The following is a 24788-nucleotide window of genomic DNA, read 5'->3' as shown; positions in this document are numbered from 1 at the left end:
TTGGATCCATGAAATAACAAGAAAATTCTTCTTGAATCCAATGGAAAAATAACCTGGCCAGGTTTGCTCAAAGTTGGGCTGACTGGCAGCTCAAGACGAACCTGTTCAGGTTTGAAATGGCACTGAAATTCAGAAGATCGACAGTTCAATTCTACACTCTATTAAATTAAAACAAAAATACTCTTCCTGGGTACTGAAAATGTATGAGACATTTTTAGAAATGGGAAGGCAAATGAAAGAACTTATTTTGTACTTCATATGTGGCTAGTATGTGTAATCTGAATTATTTATAGATCACTATTATTTAGGGATCACTCAGACATCTCAGGCAATTCTGCACTTGTTTATCATGTTTGTCTCCTTCTTTTAGAAATCATTTCTTTTCCCCGTTAGGATTTTCTATTGCTCTCATAGGTTATGAAGCTGAGAAGCAGTGGTGTAAGGGACAGATAGTGAAACAGTTTTCACTCAAAGCCAATGTGCAGCCCGTTAAAGCATTCACAACAAACAGACTGACTTTGGTCCGTACCTCCTCTAACATTATTAATTCTACGACAACACCTTGCAACCATCAGCAGCAATGTTTTGACCAGCACTCACTCTCCTGAGATTAGAAATTGCCAATTAATGGCTTCCACTAATAAATAGAATCAAGATTTATAATGAAAGATCCAATCCTGCAGTACCAAAACCAGCGCACTTTCCTCCCAGCCTCTTCACCTTTCTGTTAAACGCCTGCAGCCATAATGGCTTCAATCCTAACACACAAAATGCTTACACTGGACCCAGGGGGCACTTTCATGATCACATAAGGGCTTCAGAATAGGGCTCATTTAATATCTCTCCTTTTCTGGAATGCCCTTTCATCCACACTTGTCCTCAAGTGGAAGGATGAGAGAGAGAGAGAGAGAATAGTGAAGCTCATGAAGGACATTAGAGGATACTCTTCATATGGAAAAAATGCTGCGATATGTGCGATGGAATCAGTAGGGAGAATGTGCTGGATATGAATTAAGCTATAATGTTTATTTAATAATTGTAGAATATAAGGCAAAGCAACAGAAGATCCTTACACCACCTTTGTACAGCTCTTTTAGAGATGCTAGTGTTTATTTCAGTATTAAAATCATGACTATAACAATTTCTTGTAAAACCTCCAAAATGCTTTTGAAAAGTCACAAATGCAAAACATAAACATTTTCTTGGAGCTGCCTTCTCATGCCAGTGAAGCCAGTGGGAACTCTGCCCTGAATTCTATGGCCCCGTGCACTGGAAGTGGCCATTCGGGTGGTGCTGCCTGAGTTTTAACTTTCCTGGGGCTTTTGGGGAATATCAGGCTCCACATTTAATCATGTGCCAGGAGCAGAGCATGACGAATCTGTGTTTTCCACTGTGGATACAATACTGTGTATTTGGTTGCTATTACACAGACGGTACTTATACCAAGTGCCTACACTTTAAGGACATGCTATTCAGAGGTGCTGAATTTCTGCAATCTCCACCTCACCGAGCTGCAGCTCCAAGCAGGCAGTTTCCCTGGAAGGCAGGATCACCCAAACGTTTATTTCCTGTGGGCCCTTAGCAACTGTAGTGCTAAATGCAGAATTATTCACACGGGCACTTATCTTTTCGTTTTCTTGGAATAAAAGGCACTGAACTAAATTCGGGAGCAGTGAAAGGACATGCAAATCCCCTGGCTATAATAGATTTCTGCCACAGGTAAATTTGACTAATTATTTTTATAAAACTAAATGAGGAAAGGATTCACATCTCAACATTTGTTGCTGATTTAGCATGTGGCATAGAAAAAGGACAGGCTAGCTGTAAGCTAGACAAAGCTATTAGACAATACCGTTCAGACAACACCTACCTCACTCCAAACCAGCATGGTGCCGAATATGACCTGTAACCCATCAAAGAAATTGTCTCCTATGATGATGACAGTGGCACCTCCTGTAGTCCATCCTTCACTTGGACTGATGGCTTTGATACATGGTGTAGCTGCTTTTCAACACACATGAAAAAGAGAAGTATTCTGCTGTTAGAACCAGATTTTAATGATAGAAGACTTGAGAAAAATAAAATAAAAGGAGCTTTCATTTTCCCCCCTTACTAACACAAAGATTTCAGCAATCATATTCTTTCTAGTACATGTGCACGACCTCAAACTATATCTTTGGAAGCATTTTATCCTGAATTAATTTCTGTTTGGTTTTGTTATCTGCATCGGAAAAAATTAACTTTTTAAAGTCTACATTAACATAAAAATCACAACATGATGGGCAGAGACCAATTGGAAATCAGGACAAATCCCTATCTTTATTCTATATGAAATGTGCAATACCCAAGTTAAGAAAAAAATCTCCAGTGAACTTGCTTTATTATACATCATAACCCAAATTCATCAAGGAAACTCCTATAAATATTATGTAAATATTGGCTAAATAAAAAAGGGTGTAACCCTCAGCACTTCTTTAACTGATTTGCAATCAGATCCAGGTTGCTCTAGTATTAAACCACGCTGCCCTTCTTTAATGCTTTGGCTAACACACACAAAAAAAAAAAAATCACCAAAAACACACACACACACACACAAAATCCAAAACCTATAACCCTGCCCTCTAGTCATTCCAGGTACATTGCACCTACTGGATAACCAAGAAGTGTGTGCAATGCATTCTGCCGTGTTCATAGAGTCTGTCCCCGCTCTCACTAGCCACTTTCTTGGCATCACACGCACTAAAGTGCCTTCTGAGAGGATGTTGAAAACTAAGTACTGCTCGAAGTAGTACACTGAAATCTTGGTGTAAGATCTTCTGGTTTAAGACCATTCAAGCAGAAGCATGCTCAAATTTATATATTGGTGGGACAGAGAAATATAAACACCCACATACTGATTCCATTCCTCTGTGGTACCAGAGTACATCAGAAATGAACTGTGCTGAAGCAACAGGAATAACATTACTGGGAAAATAACCTGCACAAGACAAAAAGCCCTGGGTAACTCTCAGTTGTGGAGTCTCAGGGTGGCCATATGGATTGATGAAAAGAAGCAACTCCATCCCAAATGCCACCAACTTCTCCTTGCTAATACAGCATGAGGTGAAAATATGACACCATGCCACTAGGTAACATTTTAAGTAAAGTGGGTACCTTAACAATTTCATTAGCCATGAAAAACAGATCCCTCAAGGAGCAGCAAAACTCCACCAGCCAACCTCAGTGTTGAAAAGCAAGATTCTTTCCTTTAGATCTGAGCCCAGACCTCAGCAGAGAGAAGAGGCTGGCTCCACTGAAAACATGTGAAGGGCTGCCAGTGCCCACACTGATTCTGCAATGTCAGTCAGGTGTCAATCAGCAGGACTTGGTTAGCTGCATATATATGCACATATACCTCTACTTTTAGGGTTGCTGACATTTGGCTGTGAATTGCTACTTGATGGAAAGGCTGTCTGAGCTGGTCATTTGGTTTGTAACTTTGAGTACTTGGTGACATACTCAAGAGAGAGCACTCAGGCAGTTCATCAGGTAAGGATTTACTAGGAAGATACAGGTCTGAAAGCCACCCACATGTTAGCAGCATCCAGGACAACACCCTTGCCCCCATGAGTTCCTTCACTTGTCTGTGTAGTGGCGCAGCCCCTGCCCTGCATTCTTCTGATTGTAAAGACAGTAAATCAATTCATTCACAGAAGCCTACTTTAAAATGCTCCAAACATAAAGTGCTAAAGAGACCTTGTGCATCTTTATGATTATTTAGCAAAGTTCTGGTCACTTGGAGCTAATTGCGGGAGTGGTGAGGCTGGTGAGAGGCTCCATCCTCCCAGCCGCGGGGCAGGGCGGTGGGCGTGGAGCTGGGAAGCAGGAGGGAGCTGGACAGGGAGCTGTTGAGTCACCCGTAGCAGTGAGTGTTTCTGTGGGCACTGCTACAGACTCACACCACCGGTGATGGAACGCATGCGTGGGGAGCAAACAGACCCCGTCCCTACCTACAAAAGGTTGTGTCAGGCACAAACTTTTCCACTACCTAAGCTTTTGGGGATGCCAGTTCCAGTGAAAAACACAAACACACAGGCAGAAAAAAAATCATTACCCTACTCCAAACTTGGCAGAGCACAGCCATTAACTTTTACATGAGCTAACAAAAGAAACATCCTAACATTACCATTACGAAAATGTTGCGCGCACACAGAAGTAACTTCAAGATGTTTAATTTGGATTCAAGTTACTTGCATAAAACTGTGCATAAAAACCATTGCAAAGTCCAAAACCAAATGCTTTCCTTTCAGCCGAGCTCATAGCAATGGATTTACAGTGAAAGCAGCTTTTCAAAATGCCATCTAGCCCTTTCACAGAATCGAACTTTTTCATAAATGAAAATTAAAATCATTTCCAAATTACACCCTTTCCAGTATTTCCAGTTGATTGTGGACACCCACACCCCACAATAAAACCCGAAGATAATCAGTTTCCCATGTGTCAGAGAATGAGCTACTTTTCTTAAAGGCTACAAGCGACATTTTTTTCCTAAGTACCAGTGAATAAAAACTGTTTGAGACCATAAGCCATTAACAGAAAACATATGCAGGCTTCAAAATTACAGATTCAATTCATCTTTAAAATGAATGCAAGATACTGTTCTGCAGTTACAGGTCCCCACTACAGGTCTTGCTGTTTATCTTGTGGTGTTCTTCGCAGTACCTACCTTGCATTCAGAAGCGCAAGGTGCTGCACTCTCTGTGCTGCCCCATGTATTTGATTCTGATACTTTATATGTGTATGCGCTTAACATCAAACACATGCCAACTACCTTTGCAGCCGGGGGGACTTTGAGCAGATGTCCTTGTTCTGCACTGGAATGTTCCTGGGACACTCTCAGCTGCAAAGTCAATGCGACCACTCACACATGTAATTTTATTTCAATATGTAGCAATTGTGCTGAATCAGTGCCTCACCGGAACTGCTGGCAATAGCCCAGGACATCTCTGAGGAGGAAAAGTCAGGACTTGGTGGTTTAAAGATGAGGACAGGTTGCAGGCACTACCTGAGAAGCAGCGAGATCACTTGGGACCAGTCACAAAAATCAGTGGGACTTCCCAACTTTCCCCAAACAGCTTCTCTTGTCTTAAAACACAAGGGTCTGTAAAGACTGGAAGGGCTGCACAGGGGTGCTGCCCCGCAAGGAACGCTGTGCTGAAGGGCTGCATCCTGAGGAAGCCCGAGGAGACGTGCTGAGGGAGGCATCCAGACTGCTACCTGTTTTTGAAGGCACAAAACATGTTTATACGATGGCATATTTGCAACAGCCAGCGTCGTTTGGGACACTGGCCTCACTAAAGCTCTGCCCTTCCCAAGCCCTCTCCTTGGAGCACCAGGAAGGAGATGGAAGAATCGAGTCCCATTTGCCAGCATCACCACAGGTAATGCTGGGAGTGGGGCAAGGCAATGACCTCAGCTCTATTTATGCCCCTGGTACAAATGTCTGGCCAGCTCAGGCCCTCAGCTCTTCATATTTCTTCTGTTAATCATTTGGCAACTTTCAAAGTGCTTTCTGGAAGGTGTTTACTTCTGTGCAACCCTAGAAAAACAGAGCTAGGCAGAATGATCTTTTCATTGGAGACCTCGAATTTTCTGCATTTTGTTTTGGTCACAAGAGAAACTAAAGTACATAAGTTTTGGGTTTTTTTTGTTGTTTTGTTTTGTTTTGTTGTTTTTTTTCAGAATGCAAAGTTCCAGAGTCTATCTGGAATTAACTATAATACTTTTTAATATTTCTAAGAAAAACAAAATATTTTGTTTCAAAATATTATCACTTCACATGCCCTTCTGTAATACCAAAGCATCATTTCTAAAATGATGTTGTTAAAACAAATATTTAAAAGTTACATAAAATTTACATTTTTGTATAGAAAACGAGATTTTAGTTGAAGTCTGAAATGTCACTGATAAAAAAATGCAGTACAGGACCTTAGACCAGTTCTAATAAAGCCAATGGAGTGTACATGATTGATAACATGAACGGACTTTAAGTCCAGAGAAGAATTATAATAAAAAAGAATAATTACACATTCTTACACATATAAACTTTCTTTAAATGAACAGCTGGCAGCCAACTGCAACCAGAACCAGAAGAGTTTGGTAGCCTAATTATCAGATAAGATTTTAAGACTCTTTGCCGTGGGTATATTACATTCACTGCGTGTTTTCAGGACAGTCATTGGACTGAGGAAAAACGAAGTATCACCCCTCCAACTGCAGGCACAGACCTTGCAGCTCCTTGCTGAAGGTGATGCGGCCACATCCTCCACCTGCTGAAATGGCCTAACGGTTATGAGTCTTAATGAGCTGCTCTCCTTCTTTGCATATTATCAAGGCAAATCAGTGTTAACATCTGACATGTTTCATTGTGCTGCTCCTGCAGTTTGAGTTAACAGATATAGATGTTAGAGGGAAGCACTGCAATCCCAAAAGTATTGAAGCCACCGGGAATTTCGCCACTGACTTCAAAGCTAAGGTCTCTATTGATAAATTTTAAGGATTTATGAGCAAAAACCTTAATGACTTTCAAGGGAAACAATGTTCTTCGATGTTAGAGGGAAGCACTGCAATCCCAAACGTATTGAAGCCACTGGGAATTTTCACCACTGACTTCAAAGCTAAGGTCTCTATCGATAAATTTTAAGGTTTTATGAGCAAAAACCTTAACGACTTTCAAGGGAAACAATGTTCTTTTGAAATCTTCATCTTTTCTCAGAATAGGCATTGTTAAAATCTTATCACCTTCCATACAAAGGTGATACCTACAAAAGTAGGTACCAACCTCAGCACACAGGTAACAAAAAGGAAAAGTTTTCTGTTGTGTGCTGTGTGTGTCAGTGTGTTCCTGTGTTCCCGTACTCCCCTAGCTACTGATATACAGGGGATTTTTCTTCCTTCAAACTGTGACAATAAAATGATTACCCCGCCACAGTTTAGCATAATGGTTCAGAAATGCTCATGGCATATTGCAGAGCTAAAGTGGAAATTATTAGGTAGCTCTTCTTTGTTATAATAATGATCACTCCACAAATAAAAGCTCTTCTCCCAAAGGTACTGCAAGGCACAAAATGCTAATTCTGAAGATTATGTGTGCGCTTTTATTAAATATTACTATGCCCTGTCTGTTTGAGGGCTTCACTGCTCTGATTGTTTTATGAGTGCCATGTTAATGTCAGCCCCATCTTGCTAGCAGCAGGCACACATTTTAGCTTTTGTATGAGAGTTGATCAAAGGCCACGTGCTGAGGGAATTGCTGAGGAAACACGGACAAGCGATAAAAATCTAACAGATTAATTGGTTTAAATTTCATTTCAGGGTGTTGAACTTTGGCTCAGGACACTAGTACGACACCACCAGTCAGGGCTTAATTACCGCGTTTCCAATTTGCCTCTGAACAATGCATGGAAGGGAGAATAATAACAGTACTAATACTACTAATAACAATAATAATACTACTAATAACAATAATAATAATAATAATATCTAAACAACAGCAATAACGGCTCCTCGTAGTTTTTTGTACATGTTTAACAACTAAGCTTGTGTGCAAGCAATTGCACTAGGAAACCCCTCTTCCCGCATCACCATCCGTCTGCCTCCCGAGGATTTCTGGCTGCCTCAAACAGCACCTGAAGACAGAAGAAACAGCAGACGCCCTCAGGAGCATCAAACATCTGAATTTACAGAATCAATGACCTACTGATTCAAGCCCCCTGCAAACACACGCTCATATTCCTCATTAGGGAGCTGCGTTTATAAGCAGAGGTAGCATTTTCTCCTCCAACAGAAATGATCTGTCCCATTGATAGAAAACAGAGGCTGGAGGGAAAAAACATATTTACTGCAAAGTTTATGGGTGGCCTTGGAATAAGGGTTAATTGAGCTTGGAGGTGCATGTTCAGTGAGGTGAATTAGTGGGATGCACAGCTATCAGCAGGGCTCTGGGAATGCTCTTATTTAGCTTCTGAAATGTATTTGCACTATGATTAATATCCAGTTTGTGCTGGTAACTGTAAGAATGACCTCGCCTGCAGTTTTTATCATGAAGTGTGGTTTCATCCTCCATTATTCCACAGATGAGGCTCTGACAACAGTTGCTGCATCACAACAGGAGTTTAAATGATGGAGTACGTGCTTTTATTTGTCTTCTTTTTAAGAGTATTGTGACACGCAAGGAGAGTTGCATAAAGGCAGTTAAAACTGTGAATTCAGAGGAACAGGGAATTTACATCTCCTCTTAGAGGAAGTAATGAAAATATCTGGAGTTTAATTTAATTTTCCTTTTTTTTCTTGGGTAAAACCTAATTCCAGGCTAGATATATAAATGAGCCACAGATTAACCCACAGTTTATGGGTCTGATCCTGTCACCTGTTAAATGCTTTCACCAAACTACTGATTTTCAGAATATCAAGACAAATCAGTTTTAAGCATTCAAAACCATGACTTACTGAGGTTGCAATTCAACAAATCACTTAAGTAAGTGCTTAAAAACCTAGCCGAAGAAGTTGTAGAATAAGGAACTAGATTTTAAGATAGTTGGGCAGTGCTCTGCACAACGCTGCCAAGAGCTATGTAATGTATACAGAACTGGGGTTTCCCATTTCAAAAACCACTTAGGTTACATGAGACCACCCGGTGCAGTGCAGAGCTCATCCAACCTGACACGAGAGCGAGCAGCATCAGAGCCGAAATCCTCACGCCAACATGCTGATTTCAGGAACTCTGCTGCTGTGTCTCTGCAGTGATGCAGAGTCAAATGTAGCAGCAACTCAGTGCTAACTCTGGGTTTTCTCCAGCATTTTTATATCATCTGGTGTAGATCTTCCCTCGGGTACCTCATAGCTATAGAAGTCACGTAGCGTTTGTGATTCTGAGCAAGGCAGTGCCCAGGAATGGTCTGAGCCTAAATTATTTTCCCATGGTACTTGGGAGCTGGAGGTGTGCAGCATTTGTTGGGATGCTCAAGAGCTTTTTGATCAACATTTTCAGTTTGGCAATGTGTGTTCTTCCTTAAAAGGGGAGAAAAACATTACTTCTTCCCTTCTTGAATTATAGATTTACGTAGGGGCTATACAGGGGGAAGGGTTATTCCATTCATCCTTGTTTATTGTGGGTTTTCCACATTAAGAACTTTAACAAATCAGTTTTATCATGGGGAGGGTGGGCGGTTTTGAGAGCTGAAAATCACATTTTTTCCAAAATTCGCCACTTTAAGAGAACAACCCAAATATTGGGGGGCAGGGGGTGAGTTTGTGTGGTTTGTTGGTTTGTTTGTTTGCTTTCAAAAACGATTTTCTCATTCCTGAGAAGCAGGAGTTGTCATCATCTGCTCACCTACTCTGAGCGTGCTGAAAGGAGGGACCCTAAAAAGTCTTTGTGCCCACACAATGGTGCTGGAACCCAGTGTGCAGAGGCATTGCCAGAGCTGCATCCAGCACAAGCAACTGAAAGCAACTGAAGTTTACCAAACCAGCCTGGACGGGAAAAGCCTGCAGGACCAGCCCAAAGGGTTAGCCATAGATGCTTCAGGGAAAGGGAATGTGGCAGAGTTTTTACATATTGTACCACAGCATTAAATCTTCACTCTTAAGCTAAACAATGCGTTTGCTGTTTATCTTAGTAAAGTGATGATCTTCCTGCTTTCCTTTTTCATATCGCAGCCTGCTCTCTCTCCTATTCTCTCCTGACAATAAGCAGCTGCCGTACAGGAAACAGGGTAGCAGAGGTTTCCCTCTCGAGCAGATAACTCACGCAGCTTTATGCAACACAGGCACAAGGATGTGATGCCCCACACTCCCCCCTTCCCTGCTCCCCCCCTTTACAGCATCTCAATATTTGGGACTTACCATTTGCAAGCTTTACAGATTACAACACCCTGCCAAAAAAATGGCAACCTCCTCCTGGTTCTTTATGACGTCTGCACTGGGTGAAATCACCAAACCAAAAATACACGCACCATGCAATCCCTCCAGGTGGGGGAAGGGGGGGAATATTGCCTTTGTTTCTGTTTTCAAGTAGTGAAATTAAAGGTATTGGCTGTGGTTTTCTGCCTAACATTTTGGATGCTCAGTTCCCATTAATGGGAATTGAAAATGTAAATTACCTGGTATAATATTCCACCTAAAATCAATACTTAAGCCAATGTTTCTCTTTTATCCTTCCCAACACCTCAGCTAGCAAAGTTACATTTCACGGAGTCCTCTGTGTTTCTCTTTCCTTAATGATTTCCAAAGCTCTCAGTTGTTGATCACTGCCTGAAAAATGATTGCATGGAAAAAGGAGGCAATCCTGAATAATGAGAGATGTGTTACAAAAAAAAAAAAATAATCCACTGTGTATTTTACTTAAAATATTTCCATAAAAATAATCATTTAGTTATCTCTAAATAGCAAGTTAGTTATCTCTAATTAGCAATCTCTCTGATTGCAAGAGATGCATTTGCATTCACTCTTTTAAACCCTTTCACATCACAGAGGAAGTTTTGGGATGTTTTCCATTTGTTTGTTTTTCACTTGAGGAGGTAACTCCTGCTTTCCAAAACCAGTGAGAGTCCTTAGCATTTTACTGCAAGTCAGTAAAACTTGACCTCCAAAAGTGAGTCTGTCATGTTTGTTTGACAAATTATAAATTCTCCAAGAAAAATGTAATGCTGCAAAAACACTTGAAAATTTGGTTAAATTCAATATATAGGTTCAGAAAAAAAAATGAATATATATGTCAAAATTAAATAATACCTATATTATTAATATTTCTGAAGAAAAATATATGCTCTTTCTATATATATAAATATTTTTTCAAGAAGCCTAACAATTTTATTGTGAATTTTTTTGATTTTTTTTTAATTTCAAGGAAATTTGAAGCAGGCTTTAAACTATAATTTTTTGCATTCATTATTTTTGCCCCAAAGTTGGAAGATCTTAACCTTGAGTCAGTCACAAAGCAACCGTTGTGCGTGGCCTCGGCCAAACACAGCGCTCTGCTTAAACCGATGTGGCTGGGCAGCTCCGGCGCTGATGCTGTTATCCTCTGTTATCTGGGGCAGCTCAGCTGCACCGGGGATACACATACACGGGATCAGGAGGAGAAACAGCACATCCAAGAATATCGCATAGAGCCTACGAAATGTTGGCAGTGCTTCCAGCTACACAACTGGGGACCAGTTTGCTCAGACCCAAGAGCCAGCCCAGGGACTGCTGTAGCACCCTCTCCTCCCTCAGGGATGCACAGGCACATTTTGTCCACAAGGAGGAAAAATGTTTTACTAGGAGCCCCCAAATTATTGCACCTCAATTTCTACACTTTCCTCCATCCCACGGGGTCACTTGCAAAGACACAGGAATAGCGTTTGTTCCTAAAAGATGGGAAGCTGAAGGCAACAGCATGCAGGGGACTAAGGTGTGATGCACGCACGGGATTGCACTATTTTAACCGAATGTGACCTTAGTAGAACAGTGAAAAAATCCTATATGCCTCTCCCATTTCAATTTCAACGGCTTCCTACTGATTTAACTTCCGCTGATAGAGCTACAGAGCCCAGCTAAGCCAATGTGACTGTTTTAAAAACAATAAGCATATCCAGAAAGGAGACTGCATCTGTTTAAGTGCACTAAAGTTTAAAAATAGTTGCACTGATGCAATTTCTGGGTGAGGATGAAGGCAACCTTGAGAATGGAAGCCCAAAATATGTAATATAAATCAACCCTAGAAGTTTGTCAAAACAAACATCACTGCATAGCTTGCATACTCCAAAACTTACTTAGTATAACTGACTGGTCCTTCAGTGCTGCTAAGGTCCTGAATCAGCAAAGCATTTTATAGGATGGGACCAATCATTTGCTTAATGTCAACCCTGTGGTTTACTGTTTTGCTGAATCAGAACACAGGACTAGATAAAAGCTCCTGAGCCACAGCACCCCATCCCTGCAAGGTGTAAAATGCTCAGCATCCTGCGCACAACAGCAGCAAGGCTCGATGTTTAGAGGTACACCGGTATGCTATGGCCACGCTGGCAAGGTTTAGTTGACACTATTCTAGGTGAAACACTGAGTTCAATCCAAATCTTGATTCTCACTCCCCCAAACTAAATATTAGCATCAACTAAACTTTTGTGTAATATTCCACTATCACAAAGAAAAAAAAAAGAACCCCCCCTGCTATATTATATAGGGCCACACTCAGAAGTTCACCTGAGATGTATTCTACAGCAAAAAAAGAATTTATCTCATCCTGTTAAAAATAAGAGCGCCAACTAAAATTAATTTTTAGCTGAAGTCTCTTTGTTCAGCAGAATTGAGAAAGTCTGCCCACAACAGAGAGCTGGCGGTAATCATCTTTCAGAAACAGAGCACCCCGCACAGAAACACAAAGCAGTTGTGGCAGCGACAGGGAGTGCCTGTAATCCAGTTTCTTCAAGGGAAATTCAAGCACTCGAAGAGTTCTTATTCCTGGTCTGATTTCTCTCACAAATCACAGGCTGCTCTCTAATGCAATTTTCTGGAGTCTGAGAATCATAAAGTCAAATATGAACAAGTCTAGTGGAAAATCTGTGACGCTAATCTTGGCCTACGTTGTATTTTTAACAGGCACTGAATTTGTGTGCCGGATTATCCAGATGGCCATACAGGAATCATCCTGATAGGATTAAACCTTTGTGCTGAACTCTGCTCCATCTGTTCTCGGAGGTTTGCCTATTGCTATGAGAATACGAATGCTCAGCCTATGTCTCGCACCACGGCTGAAAGCGCTTGTTTACCACACACACGTGTGTATGTGCACACACACATCCTCGAGTACTCGATTAGTAGCGTGAGATGAAGTTAGCCTGAAGTTTACCACTAAGAAACATATTGGTTTTATTATTCGTTTGAAGAACAAAGTATGCAATATCTAACAAAAAAAAGCGTTTTTGTTGTTGTTCTGAGACTTGTTCAATTCATTAAACTGTAATACTGCCATAAATTCATAGATGAAGGCATGACTAAACATAGAGCAGCAAGGCTCTTCATCTTTGAAATCTATTAGTGTATGAGAACGCATGACACAATCACACTTTGAAGATATCATGGTTAAATATCCCAGATTAAAAACCAGCCAACAACAAAACACATGTACGCACACAGCGCTGGTAGCATTATTTGCGTCTCAATCTAGTCACAGGCTAAGAACAAAAAAGTGATAATCAGTCCCAGTAAAAGAAAAGCTTATTCCCATTAATGTTGCCTTCTGCTTTTATTATCTATTAATGGCAGTCTTCTGCATTCATTGTTGCAGCCTGCCAGATGCAGCAAAGATCCATATTCATCATGTGTAAAAATTGTGCTCAGGCTGTCTCCGTGACAGGTTACGCAGAGCTGCCAATGGAGAGACCAAGGTCCGATGGACAGCCTTGGATTTCCAGGCCTAGGGCCAAGGGAAAAGGCAGGGAATCTGGTTCTTCTGTAAGAAAAGCATCCCAGTGATCAGAAGGCTTAATTAATTGGTGCCCTGGCCATAAATATACTACAAACTTACGACTACCTGGGATGGAAAGGGTGGATAAGAAAAATAAACAAAATAATAATAATAATGATTAATAATAATAATATGGAGGTTTGATTGAGGAATGCCATATAATACTCAGCCCACATTTGTGATGGCAGCAGAACAGCAATGGAGGCGATGTAACCTGAATTGCATTTCAAGCAGAAGCCTTGATTGCATTGCAAAGACTGAGACCCCCTTGTCTCTCCTGCGCTGTGTCTTTCAGACTGTTTCCTCCTCTGTTCTTTGTGCTGGTCTGAACGGAGGAGGGTCAAGCACCCCCTCCCAGACATTTAGGCTTTACTTGCAAAAACACAAGCATAAAAATATATTTATAGTTCACAGTATCTGTCCAGCAATGACACCACATAAAACCAGCACGCTGAAAATCTGAGGAGTGAATACTTTGGACTCAAGCCTACAAATGCTTAGAGAAGTTGTTCTTTCAACGTGTCTGATAAAGTCATGCTATGTTCTTATTTATTTATTTAGGGCCATATTCAGACCACCTACCTCAGGCATTGCAGCATGTAAAAAGTCAGACTCCAGTTCTGGCTGGGTGACTCAGACTGCCCAAATTAAAATCTTTCCACTATACAATGAGCAGAGATGGGCAGACACCTCTGGAAGCCTGGAGACCTGGGAGCTCTGCGCTGGCTCCTGAAAGTACCAAGGGACCTCGGCAAGATGGTATCATAGGTAGGAAGCAGCCAGAAGCAACCTCGCAAAAAATATTTGGCAGCTGATATTGGACAGGCACCTGACTCTGGGCTTTCCCACAGGCACCTCTGCTCGGACCCACTGCAGCCTGCAGGGTCACAATCCCAGGAAGGGGATAATTTTCCCCAAGGGGCCCCTAATCAAAATTGCTTTAACTTTCAGTTCCACGGAGGTCAAACCTGTCCAGAAATATTTTTTTCCCTCCCTCTTCATCTCCTCAAAGAGCCCAGGAAGCTGAGCGATGCTCTCACCTAATGCACTGCAGCAAAGCGCTGCGACCTCAAACCCCAACCCACAAACTCCAGCTGCAGCTGGAAAGATGAGCAGCGCTGCGCTCAGACCTGCAATTTACCTCCGAGTGCTGGCCTTCCCTCTCCGCACAGATCGGGTAACGCCAAACCTATGAATTCCATACGCAAGCCCGGGTTTTCAGCAAACAGCAGTGAGCTGTCTGTTGTCTCCAGCAGCCGGGAGATCTACCACATCTGCTGCCTCTGCACAACCCAGACAGGGACCTCTGCGGGAAACACACTTCGCTTTTTCATGGGGTACATGCAGAACCTCTGAGAGAGTTGCTACAGAACCATAATGATAAGGTATAAACCCAACATAATTAATTTTGAATTTTCTTCTACTCCCATTGCTAACAGACGTTTCAATGGTAGCAGAGTAAGAAGCACACAGGTTCCTGCAGCATTTGGGATCAGATTTTTGGAAGCATCCAGTGGCTCCAGTAAGCACCTAATGGGTTTTTCAAAGTACCTGGCAGACAGGAATAGAAATTTTGTAGCAAGAGTTTTGAAAATCCCACTAAACACCTACCTGCCGCTTTAGGCTCCTCGGTGCTTTGAGACTTTGGCTTTATGTCCAAGAATTTCTAAAAAGATTGCTTTGGGGTACCTACACTTTTGGGTGACCACAAAAACAGGTCAGAGGTCCAGAAAGTCCTCAACACTCACTTCATGAAGGACAGTATCTTGCTGAGCATCTCACAACGGCCTTTGTACCTTAACCTGTGGATCTAGATGTTTGAATTACTTTTGAAAAATAATTTGAAATGCTAAATTTCAGACAAGTTTTTAATAAATCTTTATTCTTGATCTTTTTAATAAACTTCCTATCCTTACTCACTTCACTTAATGAGGTCATAAAGCAGCACTCCTTATATTACAATCGCTTTCACTCTAAAGATTTGTTTTGTCACAGACAGAACTGTAAACTCATGGAATAAAGACGGGAAGCAAAAAGGACGAATTGCGACACACAAAGCCTTCTGATTACGCTCCACAAACAGTTTGGGCTGAGATTTTAAAAAGTACTTTATCAAGCTGTACCACTGGCTTTAATGAAAGCACACTTTTCCCAGTACCATGCACTCCTGAAACTCGTATTTCGGATTTGGGCCAAACACAAAGCCTGCCTCCATTCCAGTATTAATTATTAGTAGTTTATTCTTTACTACTAACATTAATACTTTTCACATGGCAACCCAGATTAGAATAACTACTCCAAATATCCCACCCTGGTGGGTTCCATTTTCTGCATCAGTTTCCTGGTTTATGCTATTAACTCATTTCCTCATCTCTGGAGGAGCTTTGTCAAATATTCATTTTGCTGTGGAAACACTTTGGCAGGCACCCTGCAATGGACAGCAAGAGAGAGGCTTGAACGCTCACACCGGTCTTCTCTCAGTTCAATGAGAAGATGCGCATTCCAAGATGCAAAAATACTGAGTTCATTATTTGTGAAATTTTGTAATCAGAATATTTGAAATGATAATTTGATGGAAAATTTTCATCTAAACACAACTTTAACCCTGAGATTGTTGGCACTCAGCTGAATCACAGCTTTGGACATAAGTTCCTTGGGAAGACCTTTCATAATCACTGATTGCTTTGGGGTGTTCAGATACTGGGGTGCCTAACATGAAACATTTCCAAGTGTCCAGATACCTGCAAACTGCTGTGAACCCTGTTCTTTGATAACCATGACCTTTTATGACATCCATACGAATGCTCAAAAAAATCACTAGTTCTTGGCCTTCATTTACAAATCACAATTCACAAAATCTTTTCCTTTGTACTCTGCCCAAATCAGCAGGGGATTGGAGTGAAAAAACATATTTTCCCAACATAACAACAACAAACGTATCCTATAATTAAAAAAATTAAGTTGTAGGAATTTGTTCAGAAATAATAATGTTACAATAATATAATATTTTGTGATTTGCTGGTGTGCACATTTTGCAAGGTTGAAAAAATAATGTCTGGCAAAACTTCACTGCCATACGGTGCAGTATCTCTCAAACATTTCTCTAATCCTAATGTCACCCTTCTCCTCTATGATGCCATTCTATTAGTGACATGGTGGCCAGCAAAGCAAATTGAAATGTAATGAATGCTCATTATGCATGAATATTCATGGCCTGTTTGAGTGCTACTGAATGTTCTCCTGTACTGGTAGGTGCAAAGTTTCTGCCAGCGTAGTTAAGGTTTTTCTACTTGTGTAACTGTACTCCAATTCCTCTGAGGTCTAGAGAGAAACCTCAAACCTTCAGAAAGTGGTTGGTCTAACTCTCCACTGCAAGTTGGAGAATTTCCATCTCAACTTTTCTCCCTAGTCTGTTTGGTGTAACAAACCAGGTTTTTTTCACGCAAATCTCTATCAAATTTTAATGACAGTTTTCCCCATGTTTTCTTCTTTTTGCAATTTTGGGAGCACAGTTCTGAAAGCTCCTTTGGGAGATTCACAAAATGCAATCTATCTTCATCCAGGTACTATTTTTCCACGAATTCATGACATCCTCGTAACAATAGAGAGTAATAACACATCACAGCTTGACATCATTTAGATATTCTGGGGGAAGGTCTGTTTTATTTTTCATTTATTTGAAAAACATAAAGGGCAGCTGCTCATGGGTAGAAACTGCCACACCTTATCTTTTTAAAATCAAGGTGTCTCTTGCTTCCATTGTAGCCTTTTTTCCTTTTTTCAATTAGATGTGACACTAGATCCCTGATAAGTGACTGTCAAGCAGGAATCCTTTCTGACTGTGGTAACTGGAGTACCCAAACGCGACTTTTCAGGAGGTATTTCCATGTAACAGAAACCCTTTTTATTAAAGACTAGAATACTTCAAACGGCATCTCCGAAGACTCCTGCGACATGGCAGCAGCACTGTTTGTACATATATTTTATGAAATAATGTTTAAACAATAAAAAAAAAATCACAAACTTAAACCTCCAACTTCATTAAATACCTACAGCCTAATGGCAGAACTGAATTTCTGGAATCTCCTTGCCCAAATCAACCATTAAAAATCCACCTTCCAGAAAATTATTTAAATCTTATTTTCATATAGCCTCAGACTAAAAATAAATTTTGAAAGATCAAAATTGCTGCAGCCAGATATTCTAAGCTTTGGAGTACCTCTCCTTAATGGCTGATTTATGACCTAGATGAACAGAAGATTTTCTGCTTTCTGTTTGACATGCCTGGCTGTGAGAAGGGCAGCTCCACCTACCCACCCATCCAGTTCTTGTGAAATTCTCAGTAATATCCAAAGAGAAAGCAGGAGTCTGGGCCTGAAGAAAGCTACTCTGCTCTGGCAAAACATTAAAAAAAAAAAAAAAAAGACATCAGCATAATTCAATGGGACATAATTTAGTTAACACAGTTTTGGCTACCTGAATTGTACTAATCAGAGCTCTGCTGCGTTTTGCTAACCTGGTGGATCCCAAGATTTTACTCCTGAAGGGACCATTCCAATCATACAGCTTGACATCCTGCACAGCACCCTCCTTGCCAGCAATTCCTAGGTGAGGAATTACCCAAACTCTCAACCTCTCCCCAACCTGCCTTGTACATTTTAGGAAGGTACCACATCCTTACACTGACTTAACTTTGCAACCTGCAGAGAACCTGCCACAGTTTTGGCAACTTACTTCAGCGGTCCCTGGAGTTAATATCTTTTTGAGATCATATTGAAGCCTTTATCTACAAATTCTCTAAAGTAAAGCAGCTAACTTTCCCACCATATTTTGTCTCTTCAGAAGGACAAATGTTCTAGCTCCATCTGAGTACACATACTGGACTAATTCAGCCCAGTGTGCTCACTTATATTAGAAACATACAGTAAGTCCACAGGGCAGTGAAGAGGTTAATATTATACATTCGCTGAGGTCAAGCTCCAAGAACACATAACAAGCCATTATGTAAAAAATTGCCTGAATTTATGAGTCACTGCATTTATGAAGGAACCGATATGAAAAAGACAACTTGGCAAAAGTAGAGAAAATTATTTCCAGCTTGAAGTTTTGCAATCCTTCAGTATATCAAGGCTCACTTACTGTTATTAATATCCATGTTGTGCAATGCTCTGAAAGTCACATTTTTTCCCTTGTGTATGCATAGAGATGTCCAACAACCCTAGGTATTCTTCCCTCATAGAAAATAAATTAGAAAGCAAACATAACTCAGAATAACATACAAGATCCCCTCAAGTAGAGTGGTAGAATCCTAATATTTTTTTTCAATATTTCCCTTCTAAATAATAAATCAAGCCCATTGTATTTCTCTATGTGGAATGATATGGTGCAGAAAAAGCTTGTGTGTTTATATTTTTCACATAATCATGAAAACATTCTCAAGTGAAGCACTAAGATACAACAGGTGTTTCCACCCATAGATGAAACAAGTCAAACATTACAGTTTCTTTGTTTAAACCTGGCCAGCTTGCGAACACAGTAGTCCCTAACTTATATCAACAACCTGAACCTATACCATCTAAGGATAAAATGCATCAGGCTTGGAAGATTAACCTTTCTCAGCTCACTAATATGTTTCGCTTCAGTCAATACTCTGTCTTGTGTTAACAATTTCATCAATTAACAAGAACACATGCAACAACAAGGGATTCAGGGCTGAAATGGTTAAAATGGAGCTGATAGGGGCATCCTCTTCAAGACTCTCCACACTGCCAAAAACGTAGCGGCTAATGTTGTGGCAAAGCCACTTACAGCACAAGAACCAGGTCACTAAGATTTCTGAGCATCTTTCAGGAATCATTGACTGGCATGCCCAGCACACGTAGCCAAATTCAAGGTATACAAGGATTGTTCTCAACAATTGTTAGTCAGACTAGATACAATTATACTTAAAGGCACTCAGTTTCAAAGCTTTATTTTAAAGATTATCCTCTCAAAATAGTTTATAAGGTGGGGAACAATTTTCCTTTTGTAATTAACCTAAACAGAAAATATCTAATCAACTAAGACAAGCCTAGAATAATTTTTGCTTTCAAATGTGAAGATTTAGTTGGAAATCTGTGCATGTGCCTACTGCAGTGACTGGGGGCTCCCAGATTGCCCAGGATGGGCAGGACTGGCAAGAGCTCTTTAAATGCCCCACTGCTGACAAGAGGATCTACATGACATACCCAGCTGAGGCACAGCAACTACTACTCTTCACTTACTGTGGGACACTTTCCACCTGCAGACAGCAAATGGTCTGAATCACTCATTACTATCATGAACTAAACCAACACTGTAAAAACTTGGGTACCACAATAGCAGGGCAGAATAATCCAGCCATGCACTATCATTTCCAGTATAAGGCAGACACTATTAATGGCTTTGTTACATAATGACCTATTTTAGATCTATATATACACACATAGATGTATATATCTTTCATATTAAAATAACAGAAGGACATTGCTTAGAAATCATGGTTGTCTCTGCTTCCATCTGGAAATTCTGACATGATGTCTTATAATTTGTCCCCACCTCTATGCTGCATCTCTCCTCTTTTGCTGCTGTTGAGCTGACTTAGAACCAAATCGCCAACAAACCTCACCATCACCTAATTCATCAGTAAACTCCTACGAAGGAGGAGGAGGAGGAGGAAGGAAAAGAAGAAGAAACAAACCTGTCCCTTTAAAAACCCAAGCATTTAAGCTGCTTGTCAGTCCTCTTCCTAACAAGGCCACTTGAATGTATTCAGGAATATTTGCATAAATGCTCACAGTGAGTTCACCCTGGCAGCTAGCGCTAATGGTACATAAAGTAATTTAGTCACTTCTCTTAGGCATCCTGTCAGGGTGATAAGCACCCCCTCTTTGCCTTGTTGCATATTAGATCATTAGATAATAAAGTGTTAGAGCATGCAAACTGACAGGGTCTCAGGGACTATCATTTTTCGAGGGCATTGCATTCTGCCAATAAGGAAAAATAATAGAGAAACTGATGCTGCAATTGGCTTTACATTCTTGTAAATCCATTCAAAGATTTGGGGGAAAAAAAGAATTTTTACTTCGTAGCGATTTGAGAGTTTAAACTGGAAACTTTGCAGACATCTGCAGCAGTGGACTTCATGCTGGTAAACTTGAAAAGGGTTGTTGCAAACCCTGTCAGAATTCTCGCCTTCCATAAGCTAGTCACTTAAATTGCATTGGAAAGATTTTGCTTTTAAAATTGACACCCTGGGATGAACTACAAGCTGAAATACATCTTACTGGTTGGGGCCTACTGGCTCTTCACTATACATCTTATTATACATGTACAATTTAGAAAGGTCAACCACATCGGCTTTCTGGTTTACCATAAATATAAAACAAGTGAGGATCCAACTATTTGTGAATGAAAAAGTGATAATTATTGAAGACCACAGATTACTGTGGTTTACCCTATTTATACCACACAGAGATGTATAAAATAATTGGCCTCTGCCAGCTATTACTTTTGAAAGATAGATATACGTATTTGACTTATGAGCTTCTCAACCCGCTGGTTTCAAGGAGGACAGTGTGTGGATAGGAAACCATGACCTAGGTTTCTAGTTATATTCAGAGAGCCAAGCTACAAAAAAAGGAACTTTCATTTTACTGCCTGACAAGCAAGACATAAATAGAGATGTGTTGGATGGCACAAAATTAATCCAGGCTACCTGCTAATGAGATGGTAAAACCCAAATGTGGAGACACCAGGCTCCTGAGTGGCTCGAGAGGTAAAGCTCTCTTTCCAGATTTTGGCACCTGAAGTCTCTTTTAGGTGTCACATAAACTGCAACTCCATGTTTAAGAGCAGCATGTCCCAACACAACTTTGTAAGGAAAAATAAGCTGGGTATTGTCTAACTAAACTAGGCAACCAGCACACCTTCTTGCTACATCCCCTCCTGCCTTTCCCCAGTCCTCACACAGTCAGGCATTCATCTCCATCACGATCAGATATTTGTGTTAAACATCTAGAAAAGCACATGCAAATACATTTGGTCAAGGGCATGTTATAGTTAGATCCCAGTATTCAAAACCCTATGATGAGAAGTTGCTCACCAGAGAAATAAACCAGTGACAAACTAGCCATGACCACGTCAGCTTCCCATTTCACCACTGGCAGATACTGTCCAGGTTGACCTGCCCTCCCCCTGAGGGAGGCATGAAAGCTGAGAAGAGGAAAGTCAAACAAACTGTCTCTGCTACTTACACTTGAAGATACTATCTAAGATAAAAATTCCAAAAACTGAAGAAAAATAATATACTTCAGGACTCAAACTAAAAGTAAAAATTAATTTCAGTGGAGGAAACTATCATCTGTTCCAACAGGTCTAAGGTTCATGGTGTTTGCCCGAAGTTCAACAGCATTAAGCACAGCTGAGACTTTTCCTATTTTTTTTTTCTTTCAGTTAAGTGTTCTAGACATCTAATACCAACATTTAAAACAGTTACTGGATTTTTTTTTAATTCTTTTTTTTCCTGTCTCTTGGACTCAAATATGCATAGAAATCCTGGAGAGCTGGATTGAAGGATTTAGGTTAAAAAGAAAGAGTGCAATTTTGCAGTGTGGAGATTGCTATTCAAAAGTAAGAATTTACTAGCAGTTGCTTTATGAGATTGCTTGAGAGGTGCCTGAGAAAGTAGATTAGAAAAATCACCTTTCCCACAAAATGCACACATGGAGATATTTTGCAGATGTTGACTTTTAATGTTAGCACAGTAAGTAGGGTTTGTGTGGATATGTAAGCATAGCATTATCTTTTTTTGTTTCTTTTGGCTAACGGAATCCCTCAGGTAGCAGGAGTGGGAAGAATAGCTGTGGTAAAATGAGATGCTATTACACCATGCATGTGAATAAAAACTTTTACGTATGAGAGAGTAAGTATTCTCTTGACCAAAAGCATGCACTGAGAAGTCTCCAAGGGGGCTGGGGTAGGGAGGGGGGGAAGAAAAGATAGCATCTACTTTGGTAGGAATATAAGTTAAAATAGAAGTGTTTTTTTGAAAGACTAGACTTAATGGAAAGATTATAAAGCTGAACAGAGACATTTCCTTCTGTAATGTTCTGCCTTCTGATAATTAATAAAGACAGAGTTCGCACATTCCTTATAAAAATTCAGCAAAAATTATGACAGTGGTTTGTTTATTAAATTAGGTTGTTGGCAGGATGAAAAAAAAAATTCTATAACATGAATTATGGCTGAAAATGGCTCATAGCCTACATAAAAAGTTAGAGCTAAACAAATACAGATGTAAGTTTTGTTTATATAATGAGCAACACTGCTGAGCTAAGAATTTTAGGTTAGTAAGTGTGAACTACAGAGCCGATTCTGCAAACACTTATCAATACCCTCAGCTTTACTGACACAAGAAGCCTCATTGATCCCAACAGGGCCATATGTGCGCATAATCTTAAATACATGCATAAGTGCTTGCAGGAGAGATGCCTGAAAGCATAAACAGAATAGAAATTTATTTCCACCGGAACCACACATTTGCCCATTTCTCCGTATTAATAATTTCTTTTAACATATCTAGTTAACATTTTTTTTGAGTGTCATTCACTTTCCCTGAGAAAATCTTATCTGGTTTCTTCAAGCTCTTTGGAAAAAACTATTTAATTATTCATCAGATCCTTAGCAAATATTTGTGAAACAAAAAGGACTGGTGCCTTCTACACTCAACTACTCAATGGAAGTTGAGGGGACTCTTCTCTTAGAGGGAGCAAGCACCTATTGAATTTAGGATTATAAACAGCTTTGAAGACAAAGAGCTATTCTACCAAGCTGGAATAGGGAGAAGGGAGCAAAATGCCCTCTGTTTTTGTTTTCTTTTTCAGTAGTAGTCATCAACTTGGAGGACAAAGAGCAAAACAAAACATTAATCAAATCCAGATTTTTCAAAGTACATTTGCACTCAACAACTCCCATTTTAAGCACCTACAGTCACCAGCACATGTTCTCTTCCAGGACCAGCTGATATTACGGAAAAGATTACTGTCCCCCAAACTGCTTCCACCCACATGCCCCCTCCCCACCCTTCCTGGGGTTTACTATCCCTTCAGAAAAGCCAGAAGAATTGCCTTGCACCATTTCTCCTTCAATCATTTCAGCAAAATAAGCTAGATTGGCAAAGAGTTATTATTTAAACAGTTTAACTCAAATGAACTTATTTGGACCGAAGGAGACTAGGGAGCAATCAGACAACGATCTTAGCTGGCATGTCCATGGTGGAGAACAGCCTGCAGCTGGGAGGAGAGTCAAGCTGCTGTGGCAGGCAAGGAAGAGCAACTTCCTCCACTGGCACAGCTGGAGCCAGAAGAGAACATTCACCCATGGCTTGAGTAAGCAGATGGATTTCCAAAAGGGCTCTGCTTTCATTTAAGGCAACTCAAAGGAACAGCTGGATCTCCTTGAGAGCTCGGTACTCTACAGACAGGAGAAACCCAATCCAAAATCTGGGTGCTGAGCATTTCAGAAAATATGCAACATCCTTCAGAGGCACAGACAAAAATCAAGGCAATAGGGAAAATATCAGACTCCAATTTTGGATGCTGAATAGATGCAACAAAAAAAAAAAAAAAAAAAAAACCACACCACCACACTACACTGACACACAGGACAGACTCTGCACCTATGTTTGCCTACCGGTTTGTCATTACACCACATTTAGTGCTGACCTACTTGAAAAATTCCCCCTTTGGTCTGGAGGCCAGTCTCTTTAAAATATCTGGTCCCAAAGGTATAAACTATTACAGAACAATTTGAAACCAGAAACACAAACCAAATAAATCCACATTTAAAGTAGCAATGCCAACCAATGAAAATGATATGCCTACCATGTTCCAGATAAGAAGGCGTACCTTCCGAGGGATCGAGTCTTCGAGCTCTCCGCCCGTGCTTGGAATTGTTGTGTACAAACATATTGTCCGACACTGCCAACACATGGCCATCAACATTGACTGTTGTAGACACCACAACCTGCAAGCACAAGAGCAAAATGGAGGAAAATTTGAATATATACATATGTTTTTTAAGAAGCACAGAGTGTAATAAACTCAGTTAAATAAATAACAGCTGGAAGCTGTAGAAAATTGCACAGCTATTTCACATAATAACTGGTGCTTATGCTGTACAAATCTAACAAGAGATGCTATTGATGAGCGGGTCTTTGGCATCACAAGCGTTTGATGCAGTTTTAAGTCAAATTGCAGAGTTTGTAGCTGCATGGCAGACG

The 24788-nt window shown here is 40.5% G+C and overlaps 1 protein-coding gene across 1 annotated transcript in view; it reads right to left on the bottom strand.

The window, feature by feature from the left end:
• Positions 1 to 1870: 1870 nt before the first annotated feature.
• LOC104470880 overlaps positions 1871 to 24788 on the bottom strand; it is a gene marked incomplete at both ends in the record, with an annotated part of 33421 nt that continues 10503 nt past the window's right edge. The window contains 2 exons of the mRNA XM_010085972.1: positions 1871 to 2001; positions 24391 to 24532. Of these exons, the coding sequence (XP_010084274.1) occupies positions 1871 to 2001; positions 24391 to 24532 (273 nt within the window). The remainder of the gene's footprint in view (positions 2002 to 24390; positions 24533 to 24788) is intronic.

The sequence above is a fragment of the Pterocles gutturalis genome, unplaced genomic scaffold, assembly GCF_000699245.1.
Source record: "Pterocles gutturalis isolate BGI_N339 unplaced genomic scaffold, ASM69924v1 scaffold35650, whole genome shotgun sequence".
Lineage (NCBI taxonomy): Eukaryota > Metazoa > Chordata > Aves > Pterocliformes > Pteroclidae > Pterocles > Pterocles gutturalis.
The sequence above is the reverse complement of the archived record's forward strand: the minus strand, read 5'-3'. Positions and strand labels throughout refer to the sequence as shown.